The sequence below is a fragment of the Rissa tridactyla genome, chromosome 4, assembly GCF_028500815.1.
Source record: "Rissa tridactyla isolate bRisTri1 chromosome 4, bRisTri1.patW.cur.20221130, whole genome shotgun sequence".
Classification (NCBI taxonomy): Eukaryota; Metazoa; Chordata; class Aves; order Charadriiformes; family Laridae; genus Rissa; species Rissa tridactyla.
The window spans coordinates 1,543,296-1,557,293 of NC_071469.1; the positions used below are offsets into that span (position 1 = coordinate 1,543,296).

The 13,998-nt window shown below is 44.5% G+C and overlaps 1 protein-coding gene across 7 annotated transcripts in view; it reads right to left on the reverse strand.

Annotated features, from left to right (window-relative positions):
• GATD1 (glutamine amidotransferase class 1 domain containing 1) overlaps positions 1–13,998 on the reverse strand; it is a 91,356-nt gene that overhangs the window by 70,597 nt on the left and 6,761 nt on the right. For 2 of the 7 annotated variants that reach the window (XM_054198768.1, XM_054198767.1), the window contains exons 8-9: positions 5,735–5,906; positions 4,788–4,892 (exon numbers count right to left, since the gene is read on the reverse strand). In XM_054198768.1, coding sequence (XP_054054743.1) covers positions 5,888–5,906 — 19 coding nt within the window. In that variant the 3' untranslated portion in view covers positions 4,788–4,892; positions 5,735–5,887. Of the gene's footprint in view, positions 1–69; positions 4,893–5,734; positions 5,907–5,937; positions 13,654–13,998 lie in introns of those variants that run through there. The other 5 variants (XM_054198766.1, XM_054198764.1, XM_054198770.1 and 2 more) reach the window with 5 other exon arrangements.

The following is a 13,998-nucleotide window of genomic DNA, read 5'->3' on the forward strand; positions in this document are numbered from 1 at the left end:
TTTTTGAATTTTTTTATTAAATTCCTAACTAAGTCTACATTCCTAACACATTAAGAAAACAGTTTTGTCTTTCATGCTGTCTTGTTGTCATTAAAGAGAAGAGAGAGGCTTCAAAAGACGACCTTGGTACAAAACCCCCAAGTACTCTTATCTGAGATGCATACATATATATAGCGTATATATATATATAAAATACACTAAACCAACTGGACTCCAGTCTCTTCCTGTCCTCTTTCTGCAGCCAAGGTGGCTGTAGGGCTACCAAGCAGTAGGGACTTACTGGTTGCCAAACCTGGTGAATGTCATCATAATTACTATGTCAAGGCTTTTTAACGGGAGGGGGGGGAAGCTGTATCATAAGCAATTTTTAGGAATTTTATCAAATACCAGTTCTGTTTACCACTTACCTAAGAGCCCAACGCAAGGTAACAGCAAGAACATGGAATTGATTGAAGCTAAAAATGCCACTGGGATTACAACACAGGTATAAGCTACAACTACCCTGGATGTTACTGAAGGCTACAGTTTCAAAATTAAGTAACTAAGTCTCTCAAGCAGTTAATAAATAACTCGACAATTGGTTAATGTGAGCTGACAGAGTGAACATGTGGATACAACTCAAGATCAGCTGCTAAGAGCTTTGTATATTGTCTTTGGAGGAGTTACTGCTTTTCTTTATGCAACAGTCATGGAACTGCTGCCAACCCTACCTCACAGAGGAAGGGGGTTCGTCTTTGGGGATTTTGTGGGGGGTTTGTGTGGGTGTTGGTTTGTGTTTTGGTTTTTTGTGTGGTTTTTTTTGGTGGTGTTTTTTTAAGTTCTGTCATCCCCTCCTTTCCTCATTGTTCTCAAGTTGCTGCTTTTGGAAAAGAGGAAGAGCTGTGTGGCAGCCTCCCTCAGGAATGACCTAATTCTAACACAGCACTTACCAATTACAGGGCTCTTCTATTAAGTTGGGACGCATCCGATTACATTTCATGCTGTATTTCATTAAGACTAATATGTCTTATTAGTTTATATAGGTCCAGTTCCATCAAGAGTAGACAGGAGGTTCCTGTTTATATGTAGACACAATTAACCATTTCCTGCTAGAGTTGCCTGAACTTAACCTCTTAATTAAAAAAAAAAAAAAAATATCACTAAGGCTACAATATTTATACACACACGCTATATCCAGCTTGAATAATAGAAAGAAAACAAGCCAAGGGAACATCTGATCACTAACGTCAGTGTGACACAGCAGCACCATTGTGAGGACACTGCCGTAACAACCTGGGAACCACTGTGTCAGCCGCAGGGACAGCGGGCTCTGTGCTCACCAGCCAGGCGCAGGTCTGAGGACAGAACCCTGCCAGACGCGTCTGTGCGGTGACCTGCCCCACGCAGCACTGGGAATGATGCCAGTCTAACCAGAGACGAAGCTGCCTCAGGGGACTGACCCAGACCTCTCTGCTCTCAGCTGTAGGGAGCGGTGAGAAGCAGGCCGGGGTAGAAACCAAGCTATCCAGAGGGAAGTGACCTCTTTCCCTTCCTTTCAAAAGCCAAGCCAGCATTAAAAGCTTTACCCTGTCCCCACCTCCCTACACCACCACACAGCCATCTGACCTACCATTGCAAGTCAGCGCGCGCTGCGATTTAGATCGCTACAGTCCTTACAAACTGTCAACAGAGCATTTGTATCCTGCTGAAAAGAACTTCAAGGATGAGCCTGTAGGCTTTGGATCCAGCTTTCTCAACAGGTTTTCTGCTCCAGAGCATGAGACAAAGAGAGGTCTAGCTTCTTAGCAGACCACGATTTCCGAAACCGGCAAGTTCGGCTCCAACTGTTAACAGTTACAAAAGTATGAAGCCATGACTTCCTCGGGTAAGAGAATGAGGCTTTCAGCTGGTCCAGAATTGCATTTCCCTGGGACAGCTTTCATCAAGCTGCACAGCGCTGACAGCTACACAGATGACAGAGCAGCGAGACCCATGGCAAGCCAGAACAACCAGAGATTGCTTTGGAAAGACAACACAACTCACGAGCAGGCGCTTCGACATGTTTTCTAAAAACCGCTGTTACAACAATCAGAACAGATGACAGGGTAGGATGGGGATCCTCAGCCACACAAAAACATTTCCCCACAGCAACAAGCCTACTTAATCTAGCAAAGGGGGGAACATTAAACACAGTGTCAGTGACGAAGAGCTCAAGCGTTTCCCATATTCTGAAGAGGAAGAACTGGAGCTGTTGCTGGTCTCCCTGAAAAATGGATCTTTCTTCCTCACGTTCGCTGACAGGCGATAAACCCCTCTACAGGCTCTAACTTCACCTGGATGGGTGGATGATTCTCAGCCTGCCACGACTTGTCTTACACCAACACAAGCACGTCCTAATGCCTGACTTCTTAGCAAAGGAATTAGGAGGTATTTTAGGCTGCTACTGCATTCTTACAGGTGGAAGGGTTCAGGCACGATTATACCGCAGAGAAGCTGCGTGAAGCTGAGTTAGCACTGACCCCCGGCTGCTCTGTCCTCAGAGCAGCTTCATTCTAGAAGCAACACAGAAGGACCATCTGTCTGTCTGAGCTTTGCATTTACCAGCCCACTGGTATCAACAGGAACCTTTTTGTTGATTGTTTTAGCTGAGTCATTCTCCTGAGATTCGTACCTATTTGGCATTAAAAAAAAAATAATTCCAAGGGAATGCAGTGCTGTCAGAGAGCCCTGGAGCACCAACATGTCTCTTTTCTGCAGAAGAACATGGAGAGCTACACGCCAGTTTCTTGAAACAGCTCCGCTGTGCGTTGGAGGTACAGTCACTTCCCTGCATCTGCCCCAGGCTTTAGCTGCTACTGAAAAAGGGTCAAATCCAGAAGTAGCTTTTAGACTGCCTGAAAATGTTCGCCCCCCCGGCAAATTTGCTTTTTGCACACTCACAGCATCACAGCACAGGTCAGCAAGGGACTGATGCCCAGCTCCTGAAGATGCCATCCCCTTACATAGATAAGCGTGACCCATGTGTCCAGGTGCTGTGTCACGCTGCAACATTTGGAGTCACCTCTGGCAAGCCACTTTTCTTCTTAAAAGACAAAAATTTAAAAAATACACACTCATTCACCTGAGAGCTGCTTTCATCTTTTCCCCAGTCCTACCAAGTGCTCTACAGAGCTTTTAAATGTGGGCTTTTTTTTCTGACACTGCTGCCTCCCTAGCAATCTCCTCCAGCACCAGGAAGATGCAGGGACGTGACCGCTAACTGAACCTCCTCCACCATCTGTGAATCCTTAGCCTGCCTTTCGATAGTGACCACAGACAGCTCTCCGACTCTTCTGCTGATCCGCAGTGTGGAGCGCAGCTCTGGATCCTTTCTCATTTACGATTTAACAACGTCATAAGCCTGGCAAACCACCAGCCTCCCTTCCCCACTGAGCTTGTGAGAGTTGTATTAATCGGAGCCCAAAGATCTGTGCAAAGTCCAACTCCAAGCCCTTAAATAGCCCAGAGGGGAGGAAGCAGCTACTCTGGTCCATGGACTGACACCAGCAACATAAGCTGACTTGCCAGACCCCTCCATCCTGCGCTTCACTCGGCAATCAAGGCATTCCCATCTGAAAGCTGTGTCCCTGATCTCTGTGGCTCCCCAATAGCTCACGAAATGGCCGGAAGGTGCCTGGTCTCTCCTCTGTGGATAATCCTGCTGCCCTTGGGGAGTACATTCCCTATGCACCTCTCATATCTAGGATCCTCTTTTAGCCTGGAGTCCTCCACCCGTGAGAAGACAACCCAGGTGTGTCCCTGTTTTGTATCTTTCCCTCTTACTATAAAAGAAGTCCAACAGAGACTCCTTAAACTTCTCCAAGCATATGGTATTATGGACCCATTGCTTAATCAAAGCCCCTGTGTAGGTTGCTGGTACACACCAATAGACTGAAATGCAAATGCCATCCTGTGTATATGTCGTATTTTAAATCATGTCTCACATCCTGGATTTTGGTTTATGATTACTAGGACAAAAGCCCTGTCCGTGACAGGGATGAACCATCACGGGATGAGAATTCAGGGAAGTCTTAGAAGAGGGTACCCACATCCTTACTGTCGCACGGGTAACTGGTAGCTCAAAGCAACAAATATGCTGGACTGGTCTCTTCTAGGCAAGGTCTGGCTGACAAATTGCTGCTCTTTCACTTTCCCCAAAGCCTCTTTGTTCTGCAGCTTTCTCAGTCAGAAAGAAACTAACATTTTTTTCTAAAAGTATCTCCCAGTCAGCCCTAAAATACTAATAGATTAAAGTTGGTCGCTTGGGGAATGAAGACCCCAGTAAAAGCTTTCTGCTCTGGAATCGTCTGTACTGAGCCCTGCTGAGCTGGTAACACCGCACGTCTCTGTGAGCAACCGGCCTTGCACCATGGGAAAAGGTGGGCATTCAGGCATGCAGAATTTGGGGGCTTGCTCCCGTGAAGCTGGGCTGTCGGAGGCTTTGAGGCTCTGTGAGAAATACCCCTTCTTCCTCCTGGGGAAGGCAAGTGCCCTGCACCCTCACACCACCAGCAGAGCCATGGGATCCGTCACCTCACATAGCTGGGGCACAGCTGGCCAGCATCAGTAACACCATGGGGTTCACAAAACTCTGAAGCATTCCAAAAGTCGCTCTAGAGACAATAAAATACTGCCGTGAAAGGGGAAGAGGAGGCAGGGAAAGGTGCCTCAGTAACAGTCAAACCTTATTCCGTTTACCTACAGCCACGTGGTCCGGCAGGAGATGAACAAGTTATGCTTAAAATGTTCACTGTCACAGGATCCCTTACCTGCTCTGGTAGCAGCTGCAGTTTCCCACTTCGGCACAGAGGCCTTTTCTCTTCAGTCCAGGCTGGACGTTGTGAGGTGACTGATGTACAACGTCCACATCCATCCTGAAACAGAGCAAACCAACCAACATAAACCTTCAGCCTATACTTCTGTTTATCCAGTCACACAAAGCACCTTTATGCCATAACTATTCCTCAGCTTCACCTCTGGGGGATGAAGATATCTCTTCCAGTTTACAATCTCCTCCTAGTGGCTTCCCAGATCCCCATACGTCCTCAGATTAAGAAATCAGGAGCAGGAGAAGCCCGTTGTCTCCCAGAAAGGATTTTAGCTATCACAGCCACAAGGACAAGCTTAGAATCAGCAAGCAGGGACAAATGAAACGCGTGTGTGGAGAAATCCCAAAGAACCAACACAGTCTTAAAACCTTGTTTTAAAAATGCCCTTACCCTTTATTAAACACACCCAGAGCCAGTACTACTTCCCAGCCACAAAGACTAAACCTTTCCAACCTTTTGGGCCAGAAAGCCTTCCTTTACCACCTGCTCTACACCTGAGCCCTCCCCACAAGATGGGCTTCACCTGGGCTTCCCCAGCCCCACGCCAGAAGAGCCAGCACAGAGGGCTGCCCTCAAGCCCACTCCTCACGGGCCAAACGTCTGCAGTACGCTTCCTCCGGGTGTGCGTCGTCTAAGCATCAGAGCCTAGGTTAAGGCTACTGAGTGCTACAAACCGCACGTACACGTCAGCTTGTAGTTTGCTGTGTGAGGCGGTCAGAGAGAGAGACCCCACTCTTCAAGCAAAGCAGGAATTTCTCTGGGTTGGGCTGAGGGGGGGACTGGCTGGGCAACCATGTCGATAACATGCAGGCCAGCCATGGTGGGGGGCAAACCCACAGCTGAGTTTACAGACACCTCCTGCAACTGCAGGGAGTCTGCTGGCATACCAGGCTGGGGAAGGACGTCCTCTCTATCCTCCATTCCCGGATGCCAAGAGGAAACAGTACTGTATCTCCCCAAATGCGTGGGTCTTGCCTACGCAGCAGGATCCTGCACGTTTCTGTGCAAGTAGTCCCTGATTGCAGAGATCTTGGCACATATCAGAGTCCCGGAGTATTCCTGCAACAGAAAAACATTCATGAAAATGTTAGAGCCTCCAACACCAGCAGACTGCTCAGCAAGTGATCGAAATGCACACTTCGAACTCTTATTTTCATTGTCATTCTCAGGCAGGGAAGTAAGTGGCAGAAATATAATTAAGAAAACAAACCCCCAGGAGAAAGCAAACTTCGTTTAACAGACTGGGCAGACAGTCCAGCTTGGGAGCACAGAACACAGCTGGCAAATAAATGATTTCTGGTTTGCTCACAGAATTGGAAGAAATCCCACACACAAAACATGCAAATCATGAAACAAATAAATTTGGGACTTACATGAAGCAGGATAAATGGAAGTAAAAAGCTGAAATACCTTTTATTTGGGGTCAATGCAACATTTTGCATCCTGGGTTTTTCATGCAGACTTTAAAAATAAATATTAGGTATATTTCAAAGACAAAATACAAAATATCCAATTTCAGTGATTTTTCTGCTTCTTGGCTTAAAAGGTTTGTCATATTCAGTTGCGGAAATGTGTTCGACATAAAAGTGCAATTTGCAGCAAGTTAATTAAAAAAAATAGAAGACAGATAACGCCAAGCTCAGCTCTGGTCTCCCTATGGCACATTTTATTATTCATCCTAAGGGAACACAGGTAAAAGCAAAGAGCCTTGTTGTAAGAGCTCCCGACACACAGATACATTATAAAAAAACCAGTCCTTGCCACGGCTCCAGCCCATGGCACGGCTTGAGACGTTGGGGGTTAAAATCAAAACACGTGGCTCAGTTTCAGATGTACCATGCAGCAATCAGTAGTTTAAGTCTACACAAGTAACTATTAATTCACTGGCAGCTCAGATCAACTTAGCTTTCCTGTTGCCGACGTGGAAGTAAAAGGATCAGGAAGTTTTGGAGGGACAAGTTAGGTAAAGCAGCCAGTCCAAGGGCAAAAGGTGTAAAGAAGCTGCTGACCTCCAAGGAGCCACGGAATATAATTTTTACCTTATGATATGATTCTGCCCAATTATTTGATACGGATTTAACTGCTTTTGTACTGGAAAATAATAGAACAGAGATTTAGCAGCACAACCATTCCTCTCTCTCCTTGAATGCACAGGTAGAGGCTTCCCTCGAGGACACCCAAACACATCTTGAAACTGAGACACACCAGATAGGTTTTGTCCTCCTGGATAATTCCTCCTTAGATCAACACTAACAATTGTCTGAAAGAACACTAGTGTTCTCCTTTTTACTTTTGTTTCTCTTTTGTATGTTTTGCACAAATTTAATTTCACATAGCTCATGAATCTGCTGTATCTGTATAGCATTTGTATTTGAAGAGAAAATTTCCACTGGGAAAATAAGTAAAACCCCTCCACCATCCAGAAAGCAAAGAAAGGGCAAGCAATTTGTGACTCTAACCCAGTGGCAGGGCTGCTTTGCTTCTGCGGTCCCTGCAGGAGGCCAGTTCCGATGTGAACATGCCATGACCCTTGGCATCCGACTGTTTTCTTGCCTTTCTGCAGGATAAGGGACTTGCGTGTCCCCGGTCCCTCAGGGCTGCACAGACGTGGCCTCACTGAGGACATCCGCACAGCATCTGTGAACATCTCCTGGGAAAACAGCGACTGCAGGAGGCTCTTTCAGGCTTCTGCGTGTTTAATGGCCACTATGCTGCCAGGGCGAGGACCGGCAAAGGCCACTGCTCTGCTGCTCAATTTTCATTTCAGTATAAGCGAAGGAAGCTTACCATCTGACCTTTGGTTTTTTGACTTTGTTTTTACTTTACCGCTGGGATCTAGGTTACAGCCTGAGCTCAGGTGTATTTGGATCATGCAAAGTGAGTATTTGCAAAGGGGTCTCCCATTTGTCCTGTGAAATCCACACACCCTCCAGGCAATTTTGTCTAAGGAAACATAGCATTTCTGGGAAGCAGAGGGAACTCTTACCTTGCTACAGTCCACATGACTCAGACTGGCATTACATTGCACTAATGGCTAGGGATGTTGCGCCTAAACTAGGAATTCAACTTCACCTCTGCAGCACCTGAGCAATACGAGTCCTTCCTCTTATTCCCAGGGATATGTGACTCCAGTTAATATTGCTGGTGTTTGATCTAGGAGATCAAGAGGCCAGAGCAACCCCACAGGCTCAAACTCCCCTTCAGTGGCAGCACACCTATTTAAATTTCACTCAGTTGTTCAAGATTTGAAATTAAAAACTTAATAGAATCTGCTACAATTCAGGGTCAGCCCTTGGCTTTACACAAAGAAAAACTGCAAAGTGGAGACCTTTGGGGAGAAAGAGGGAGGGTTTAGTGATGCTGAGTAGGGAAAATTTCTAAGGAAAGCATGCAGGGTAGCATTAGCACACAATGTTTTAGGGGATGACAAAGGATTAAGGCTTTCATGACATGATTTCTAACTACACTGCCCTCATCTTCCTAAGAAAAGGAGCATGGGAGAGCAGACCTTATGGTCACAGATTACTGGAAAGCTGCAGGAGTAGCTTGTTGCTTACAGCACAGCTTAATGTATGTAACTCTGTGCTGATGTGCATTTTGCTATACCATAGCCCTGGGTGGTGTCCCAGGTTTCCCCTCCTGCCAGCACAGGTGCACAGAAGCGGCAGACCCTTCTTGGGAAGCAGCAAGAGGAAAGTTACAGCTTTGTGCTTGGTGTTTGGGGATGGAGTTTGCTGGTGGCTGAGGAGAAAGTGCCTAGAGCACTAACACCACCTTGTGGGGAGGCAGCACCATCCCACAGCACCTCTTCCTTGCCAAGATTCCCAGAGAAGTAATTAATTAATGAGCACAAACACAAGGTTATCAGCCTTCCCTTGGGGTGACAGGTCTCCAATTTCATCCTCCAGCTCTATGCAAACACACAAAGCTTGTGGGGGGAGGAACCCACACCCAAACGCTTTTCTTTCCTCCTTCAGCTCCCTCTTGCATTCCACAACCCGATGTGCCGAGGGAGAGAGGCCACTGCTCCCAACAGTTACTCCCAGTACCTCCTGTATTCTTGAAACAAGGGTGCAAGGGTAAAGGAGAGCAGAGCTCTTGGGAAAACAGGCAGTAGGATCCACACATCTGACACAGGAAGTAAATTCATTTATTTTCAGCCTCCCAATGCAGAGTTTCGCTTTAAAATTAGTCCTTAGAGATTCATTTACGAGGACCTGTCTTTCCTGCAGGGACCAACTACACAGCTTTAGTGGGGGTGCGGTGCTGGGATGCAGTGACACGTGTTGTCTTCTTGTTGGTGAAGTCCTTTGTGGGGGTGCAATACAGGAATGTTTCTTTACAGCTGTGAGCCAACTGCTGTAAAGATTATCCTAGGGATAAATCATCTGAGAAAGGCCCTTGTCCCTTTGGATTAATCCCAAAAATTTTTCTGCACCATGTATTGCAGAGGCACTCCAATGCTTCCAGCAGATACTTCAATGTCTGCCCAGAAGAAAATCAGAGGAAAATACAGAATATGCTCCCATACATTAAGCCGAGACAAGATGTAACACTCTTCTTGTGTGCGGTTCCCTAAATAAAACAACTCAGCAGCTGGATGTTCCTAGGAACAGAAATATTTCTAAGGAAATAAGCCTGGCTGATAACATCCTTAGGACCAAAGCACCAAGCACTCCAGAGGGCAACACTGAAAAAAATGAGGATTTGCATGGGTTGAAAATCTCCAGGATTTGAAGCTTTCAATTTGTTTGAGAAGCAGTTTCTGGCTTTGGGACAAAAGGGCCCATCATGTGGTTTAAATGCCAGAATTCTCTATAAAGAGCTGGTCACAAAGACAGTGAAACACCAAGTATTTGCAAGCATTGCCAAAAGCTTGTCCTCCCTGCAGTGTTCCAATTGCTGCACTCAAGCCAGGAAGAGGGGGAAAGCATCACGCTGCAGAACAAGTGCTAAATCAGTGTTGAGAGCTGGCATGTTTTGAGGACTCAGGACATTGCCTCTAGCTGATTTCTCACCAGTTCAAGTCAGTTATACGTGATTTCTCACCCACATCACTAGATGGATCATGAACATAGATCTTTACATTCAAATTAACTTTAAAGATTAGCACGCATGGTGGTGAAACAGAGAAAACACTAATTGCACCAACAAGCTAGGACACTGAAAAAGCTCAACAGGCACAAGGCAATAAGCAGCAACATTTCTCATCTATGTTAACAACCCCCAAAAAACCCAGCTGCTGCTATCTGTCACAGTCTCATTATGCATAATTGGGTAAGAAAAGTATTTAAAATTGGGCCACTGAGCAGTGCGAGTGCTGTAGTCTTACAACCAGGGAGAGGAGAATACCTGCCATTTTAAGACGTGACATTTTAAATCAAGTGATGGAAAACAAACTCAGGATACATATCGCTCCTCAGACGCCTGGGATGTGGTACTTCACTGGGCTGCTGCTCGGATCGACCAGGAAGGAAGCGCAGCACAGAAGATAGAAACCAAAGTATTCCAGTTCTTCACAGACAAAGTTTAAAATGCAAGACTTATCCAAAAATCATTACTCTTCCCGTAATGTCACTTCATTATTTTAGTTGATGTAAACACCTTTTAAACAAAAGATTAAAAAAAACCAAAATACCAAAACCATCAAGTGTTATATTTGCGGAACAAAGTTAACATGGAACTAAAGCGGGGAAGTCTGCTACAATACCCCAAGCTATACACATACGGTTGCCTTTGAAGCCTGTACTTCAACCCTGATGCTTCTAGTTTCAAAATAAACAGGAGTAACAGAAATGGCCTGATGCGTTGTTGAAAATCTTTGTGGAGTCAAGTTTGCCACTGCACTGAAAGCTTTTCAACACAAAGAACTAAATGAAAACTTATGAAAGGTTATGAACTATCTATATATCATTCTCAACTAACAGTGCAATTAATTCTGTATGCATATGGTAAAGAAATCAAATGATAACGAGCAAAAGTTATAGATACTCCCTTCACATTTTAATCCGCTGACGTAACACCCCATCAAAATAAACAGAATAAAACTTTCCTGAAGGTATCTGGTAAGACATTAAACAGCTCCACGTGATTTTGATTTTAATTTGATCTTCTTTTCCCACAATTTTAGAATTATTTTTTCCAATCCCTGGCTAAAATTGGTCATACTGTATGAGAAATCAGAAGAGCTGTCATCACTAATTGCTCACAATGTGTCAGCATAATTTCTAAAGACAACACAATGCCGGCCCACCATCCACATGAGAGGGAGGATTGTTTGACGAAATTAATTTTGCCTTATTGCTAGAAGTTGGGCCACATCCACACAGCCAGCACCCTTCTCATCAACCCCAGCAGCAGACTGCAGGCACACGCGCTGGCACACATCACCTCTCCAGCCCCTTCCTGCTGGATCACGCAATTCTCCCTCCATTTCGCAAGAGCAGCTCCAACACTGGGGACAGTTTAGATTACTGAGGAGATAGAAATGGGCATGTGATGCGAAAAAAAAATAAGCTACACACTGTAACTCCTCTTTATCTGCTCCCACATGAGAAGAACAAGGAAGCGTTGCAAAAATCTAAAGGCGGTGTACTTTGTACATCTGTGTACTTCCTGATGCAGGCACAAACAGAGCAGTTCCAACAGGTCCTGGATGCCACAAAATAAGGAAAATACTACAATAGAGAACCGATCAAAGCCTGTAATGATCTGAATACTGTTTGTTCACCTGGCAGCTTATCAATGAGCCTGGACAGAACTTCGCAATTAAGGAATAAAAACAGGACACGGGGTAGACAGCAATATTCTGTTTTTAAAGGCAGACAATGAAAGATCTAGTGATTTTTGACAACATCACACAGAAGCACAGTCCCAAAGGTAATACAGACTTGTAGGCTCTCAGATTCCCATGACAGAAACAAGACTTTGCTATGCAGCTGCAGTCAGGTGTTAGATCAGGTGTGGTAGAGCTCCCCCACCTGAGAAGCCACATAAATTACACCCACCTTGGTCAGGACCCCAAATACCTGACCCCAGCCCCACTACGTTCCCCCCCTCAGGCAATTGATGGAGGCTAGGGCATGAAGCTTCACCTCCTCTATTTAAATAAAGCTTTTAGTGGCAGAGCGCGTCTCCTTGCTGTAGGTGCACAGTGTTCAACACAATATGACCCTAATTCCACATACTACTGCAGTACAAATACAAAAACTTTCCACATCATTTCAGCAGACAGCCCACCAGAACTCCAGACGGAAAGTATGCCCTGATTGTGACAGAGGTCAACAAATCCCTAAAACAACTTGTCAGGAATGAGGATTTAAGCTATCAAAGCTATTTGATATTTCATTTCTATCAAAGCCCAATTTTAATTTCAAATTCTAATTTTAATTTTTATCAAAGGCAAAAATCCATAAGCTGGGCTCCAGAATATAACAGTAGAAGACCCAACAAATCCCATAGCAGATTATCTTTTAAAATCACAATGAATTCTTGAGACAGAACTAAAAAATTGAATTTCTACAGAAAAGACATAGAATTCCTCTGCTTGATGACTGGTTATAACCAATATATTGTATTATCCCATTTAAAAAAAATAAATAATGCAACCACAAAGGTCCTTTCCTTCAGAGCACTGCAGAAATGTTGCCCTCAATTCCAAGAGTGAAGGAAAAATGCTCATCTGCCTACTTTCCCATAGATTTAGTGTGTTTAAGCCTGAAACAGCAGAAAATATTTTTGGTCTCATTATTCCTTACCATGCTCAACTTCAAGCCATATCTGTTGCTCAAACAGAAAGATAAGGCCAGATTTCATCTTACAGTTGTTTCCTCAGAAGACGTGGTCTACATTAGCCGCCTACATTTTTTCTTCTTTTGTCCATAAAATTCCAGTTAAGACAACCGCAATGTACTTGTCAGAGAGAAATATTTCAAACACCCCGAAGAGAACAAAAATCTTAACATAAGCACCACAAAGAAGGACAGATAACCAGTTAGAAGACCATTTGAAAACAGCTGAGCAAACTTTTTAAACAGAAGTCCAATAATGTGAACAGGCAAGGAAGAAAACAAGGGCACGTTATGCTCACAGTATCACCACAGTGAGCTGCCTTCAAACAACTGGTTCTGCCTTATTCCGAGTTCAGCTAAGCATTTTCCATCCTATTCCAAGTATATCCAAGTGTCCCAGACACATTCAGAGTTCAGACAGTGTAACTTAGTGACCTACCAAAAGAAAGGTGGGAACACATCTGAAATGGCATTTCAAGGAAAGTCTAGGTGTAGATTTTGAGATTTGAAATGCAAACGCCAGATGGTTCACAGACTTCCAAGTCCTCTTTGGGGCAGAGTTACTAATGATGAGCCTAGAGCAGGGTCTTCAGCTTCAGCAATTTGTATTCATAGCACCAACTTTTTTTTTCCCCCCTCAAACAAGACACAGTTCCCACATCTGTAAATTAAGGGTCTAGAGAGAAGCGGTGAAAAAAGATGTAGCAACAAAAAGGCAAGGTTACTTCTGAAGTGTGATGCACTTCAAAGTTTTCTTATTCACAACCTTCATTCACTCTACACATGCAAAACCTGACATTGCCACTTCACTGTCACAGTCACTTCAGAGTCCAAAACAGAATTTTAGAGGGATGTTTTTTCCATTTAACAGACAAGAAAATCCTTAGCCTGCTGGCTCTTCATCCATCCTATTTGCAAAGAGACCCGCTCCTTCATTTCCTGCTGAATGAAACACATCCAAACATGACACGACCTGTTAGTCCACAGCCAGGAAAGGACTTCTAACACACATTCACCTGAGCAAAAGAAGATTTTTGTGGTTATTTAGATGTGTTCTTCTATATGACAAGATGAAAGAGTCAAACAGCCAAGCCATTATCAAAGAAATTAAATCTGTTCATTCCCAGAATCCTAAACCACAGCTGACTAAATGCTAACTTGCCAAAGCAGAAAGAACAACATGCAAGAGATGTTTTTCTTAACAGAAATGTTTAGTGGAGCCTAGTCTGCATTTTACTTTACCAATCCTAGATAGCCGTGCCTTTCTCAACCCATTTTACCTTATCTACTTTTTTAAATAATCACAAATGCTTTTTACCAGAAGACATAACCGACCTAATAGCTAGGTCAAAGATGACACG